Consider the following 4,220-nt stretch of genomic DNA (forward strand, 5'->3'; position numbering starts at 1 on the left):
TACATTGAACTTTATTTATTGAGGATATAAAACCTGTTTAGCAAAGTTAATCTTCCACAGGGTCCTCTGTAAGTAAAAGGGTTAGTTAAAATCCTGATGTAATAGAAAATAAATGAGCATTCAAATTATCATCACAGTAAGCATATACATAAAAGTAGATGAGCTTATTAAACTACTAGAATTAGACTAAATTTATATATAAAATTTAAGGGTCATTTACAATTTTTATTAAAATAATCACAGAAGCAAAGATACACTATTCTAAGCTGAGCCAATATGGTATTCAGTAAAAGACCAAATGTCTAAATTACATATATGCTAATGTAGTTAAAACTAAAAATGGACATCATACACGCTAATATAGCGTAACTAAAACCATAAAAAGCTATATTAAGAGGTTTTTTTTGATAGAAATAAAAAAGACTCAAACTGTTTTCCTAATGCTTCCAATCATATTTTGTTTAAATTAAGGAAGGGAGGATGCACGTCGTGTTTCTACTGTTTAGCAGTTCCAGATGTGGTTCCCTTCCACCACCCACTGTTTTGGATAAAAGGAAGTACGATGTTTTAGTACTTGTATGAAGTTTTGGGAAGCTGATCTTGTACGAGTGTCATTATAATAATTGAACTGTGTAGATAGGTGTTCAGGTACAAGATTATTGACACATTTATACACCCTTACACCACTTTTAAATTTCAAATAATGGCGACTTGGAGTTTCCACTGGCAAGTCTCGTCAAATGAATTGTTGGCTACACTCAGTCGCGCGTCATCTTTTGCATTTTCCATTTTGACAAAGCAAGTTGGTCGATTCTTTGATGAAAACATGACATTTCCATTGGATAGCCGTACGATGTTGAATTTGACACGTTGTTCTGCTTGGGTCGTTCCAGAAGCTTCTAAGAGATCTCCACTCATCTTCCACGTAAAGTCATCATGTTCACAGAGATGTATTGTGAAATCTCGATTACCCTCAGATTTCATCAAAAATTTCGTTTCAGTATTTTCCACGAACGTTTTGACGCGAACGTATCTTTTCAGTGTGAACAGCTTTCTAGTATTAGGAGAACACCGAAACATCGCAAACCTGTCGTTAGAGGCAGACACAACATTCCAAGGACGATCTATCAAATCACTTAAGTCGGGGCGCGATTCGAGTTGCTGACTGAGCTTTGGCCATGTTTTAAGATTGAACACGGCAGAAACACTTGCATCTTTCGCTTCAGGTTCATGAAGAACTTTCAAAATGGCTTCTCTGTTGTTTTTGAAATGTTCTCGTCTCTCAAGATAACTTTCTGTTATATTCTCGGGAACTCTGTTGTTGGCGAGTAATGTTACAAGGTAGTACATAACAAACTCTCTCAAACAGGACAGGACACAATACAGATCAATGAGGGCGATGATAGCATTGCACCTTTGTAACGTATCCTCTTCTTTTTCCTCTGTCTCTTTCTTTTCCTTCTTCCCTGTCTGCTTGGTTGTTTTTCCATTTTGAAGTTCCTTTATTTTGTATTCAAGCACTCCAAGGAACTCGGTACCCGTATCTCGCGGTACCTGACCTAGCACTATATCGATTTCATGGGCGTTGAGTTTACGTTGATGTATGCTCTTGAGATAGTGAAGAGAGGAAGATAAAGCACTATGCACAGCAAATACTTTTTTCTGAGTGTCGGCGTCAAGATAAGTCTGCTGTTCAATTACCTTCATTTTGGATGACTTTTTGGAGAGAAACGTAAACAACATCAGAAGTCCTTTGATCCCCGCGGAGGCGAAGGTAAATGGGAGACCTAATGGCATAAGTTGGCCCATCAACCCAAGAACTCCTGCGATAGCAGCAAAAATCTTTTCTGGATCTTTGATAGCTTCACAGAGGCGTTGCTTTAGTTTGGCTATATGGCTACGTATACCTGCTTTTTCGGAACGTTGGTCGCTAGCGAGGTTTTGTAGATTATCGAGACTTTCCTTCAATCCATTGATTTGGAGAAGTTTGTTTAATTTTCTCTCATCTTCTTCAGTTGCCATCTGAAATATCCCAGGTTAAAGAACATGATACACGATAATCATATTTTATTGTCGCCTGAATATGAAGGACAGCATGTACTACATAAATCCAGTATGGATTTGGAACCGTTAATGGATATAATGCAATAATAATAGATATGTTACATTTTATAGCGTCCAACCTAATTCTAATTGTAAGATAGTGTATGCTTAATACAATCAAGGTATTACAGAAGAAGCCATTCTCCGTAAAACTTTACTCAAACCAAAACAGGGGGATTTGATCACCAACGCCATAATCATATTCTTCCACACTTACGACCTTGAGGTCAGTAGACCGTCGCGGTACCGCGTGTGCCAGCATGTTAAAAGTATCACGTTACATTGATAATGATCATAGAATGTGCTGAAGCTCCTATACTCCGTGTAACATTAAACAGAAATCGTCTCTGTAGTGGACGTACTGAGGTGTTATCATATATCTTAGGATAAATACGTTTTCACACGAAACTATCTATTTCACAAATATGAACGACATCTTTTATGCAACTCCCTATTGTAATCGTGCCGGAGTAACACCAGTAGTCGGGCAGGTGGCCCACATATTACCCATTGGGGTATCGATCCCAACGTGCCGTGGACAAAAACAAGGGAGCTAACAAAATTACAATAAAATGGAAGCAATTACGTGTCGTAAACGATTTTATGATTGGAGATCATTTTCATATATATCAGGAACGCTTTACCAATTGAGAGACCTGGTCGCAAACGATCGACCAAGTCCACTTTCGCTACATCTTTCCTCCTTTTTTCCAAGTCTTCGCCCTCGCAGAAACAACTATTTACAACCCAAATTCAGGTATCCCATTGCACAGCGTTCTCCCAATGCATAATACAAGGGTTGACAAAGTCACCAATTTTGTATCAGAAGAAAAAGAAAATGTCAACGCCAGACCAGGGTTCGAACTCGGGACCCTCCGAGCTCTAGACGACGACGATCGACCCAGTCTAGTTCCGCTACAAATCTGTTATCATCTTCTTTAGAAGAGATATTGCATAAGAGTTAAGGGGAATAGGGAAGTTGTAGTGACATGGTTCGTTCAGCATAATGATACAAACACAATATATTAAGATTTTCAAGTTGCGTATATGCAATAATGTTGTGATGGCGAGAAACGCGCGGCTATGACTTTCGTTATAGAAACGTAAATAAAGAAATAAAACCTGTAATACACTAGCTATACAACATCGGCGATGTCAAACTATCAATAGAATAGCTGTTTACCTTACAACTGTGTGAGGAATTTCCTTGTATCCTGTAATCTGTCTGATGTTTGAAATGCTGCACAGATTTGTTGCGTTTTGTCGGATGAACCTTCTAGATCTACCCTACCTAAACCTCCCAAAGATTGTTTGAGTTAATAGCGGTGTAAATAAATACTTCCACACCCCTAATCCTGCTCAGTGTAAAACCTGTTCTACAGGTTGTGATGCAAAGTCAAACAATCTATATTTAGGTACGCATTCATGCAATGCAAATGACAAACGCTTCCCATTTTCCTGTCACAACGACCGATTCGAAAGTAATGCTTTTTTGTTTTGTTTTTGTTTTGTTTTCTATAACCAGCTATTTTTTTTTGAAGAACACATTTTTTTTTATTGCACAATTTTGACGTGACTGTTAATTCCTTTAACCTTCAACTGACGAGAAACCTCAAAATCGGTTGATGCTGATTGAAAGAGTATTTGTGTAGACGTTGCAATCGATCAGTCCAAATAAATTTTACTTGGTAACGGGTTACAAAGCAGGACTGTTAGAAGATATCGGGTGGGACATTGATGGGTGAGTAAAAGTCTATTTTATATCATCCTCGTATTTACATTTCAGGTTGTCGACATATGTGTCATGTTATTCTTGAAAAACAATTGCAAGATGTTACCACACATAACACGTAACTTGTTAAGACATTTGTGACTGACCTCGTTTTGATTTGATTACACACTTTACCTGTGAACATGTTCACGTGACCTGGAAGCCTGAACGTTTCAGTGATGAATGGAGGGAACAAATTTACAGAAAAAACGTGTGTTGTAGTGCCTGTATTAAACCATTAAAGATTCATGTGCCACTGTAAAGAACTGTAACTACACATTGAAACTATTAAAGATTCATGTGCCCCTGTAAAGAACTGTAACTACACATTGAAACTATTAAAGAT

General features: G+C 37.8%; 2 protein-coding genes across 2 annotated transcripts in view; one reads left to right on the plus strand and one right to left on the minus strand.

Annotated features, from left to right (window-relative positions):
- Nucleotides 1-696: 696 nt before the first annotated feature.
- LOC110465963 lies at nucleotides 697-3,482 on the minus strand. Its single transcript, XM_021522180.1, has 2 exons — nucleotides 3,287-3,482; nucleotides 697-2,022 (listed from the first exon to the last, which is right to left on the minus strand). Exon 2 carries the CDS (start codon nucleotides 2,020-2,022, stop codon nucleotides 697-699), a length of 1,326 nt encoding a protein of 441 aa, XP_021377855.1. The 5' UTR covers nucleotides 3,287-3,482.
- Nucleotides 3,483-3,777: 295 nt separating this feature from the next.
- LOC110465955 overlaps nucleotides 3,778-4,220 on the plus strand; it is a 4,290-nt gene continuing 3,847 nt past the window's right edge. Inside the window, exon 1 of the mRNA XM_021522170.1 lies at nucleotides 3,778-3,844. Within this exon, the coding sequence (XP_021377845.1) occupies nucleotides 3,841-3,844 (4 nt within the window). The 5' untranslated portion in view covers nucleotides 3,778-3,840. The remainder of the gene's footprint in view (nucleotides 3,845-4,220) is intronic.

The sequence above is a fragment of the Mizuhopecten yessoensis genome, unplaced genomic scaffold (genome assembly GCF_002113885.1).
Source record: "Mizuhopecten yessoensis strain PY_sf001 unplaced genomic scaffold, ASM211388v2 scaffold11109, whole genome shotgun sequence".
Classification (NCBI taxonomy): Eukaryota; Metazoa; Mollusca; class Bivalvia; order Pectinida; family Pectinidae; genus Mizuhopecten; species Mizuhopecten yessoensis.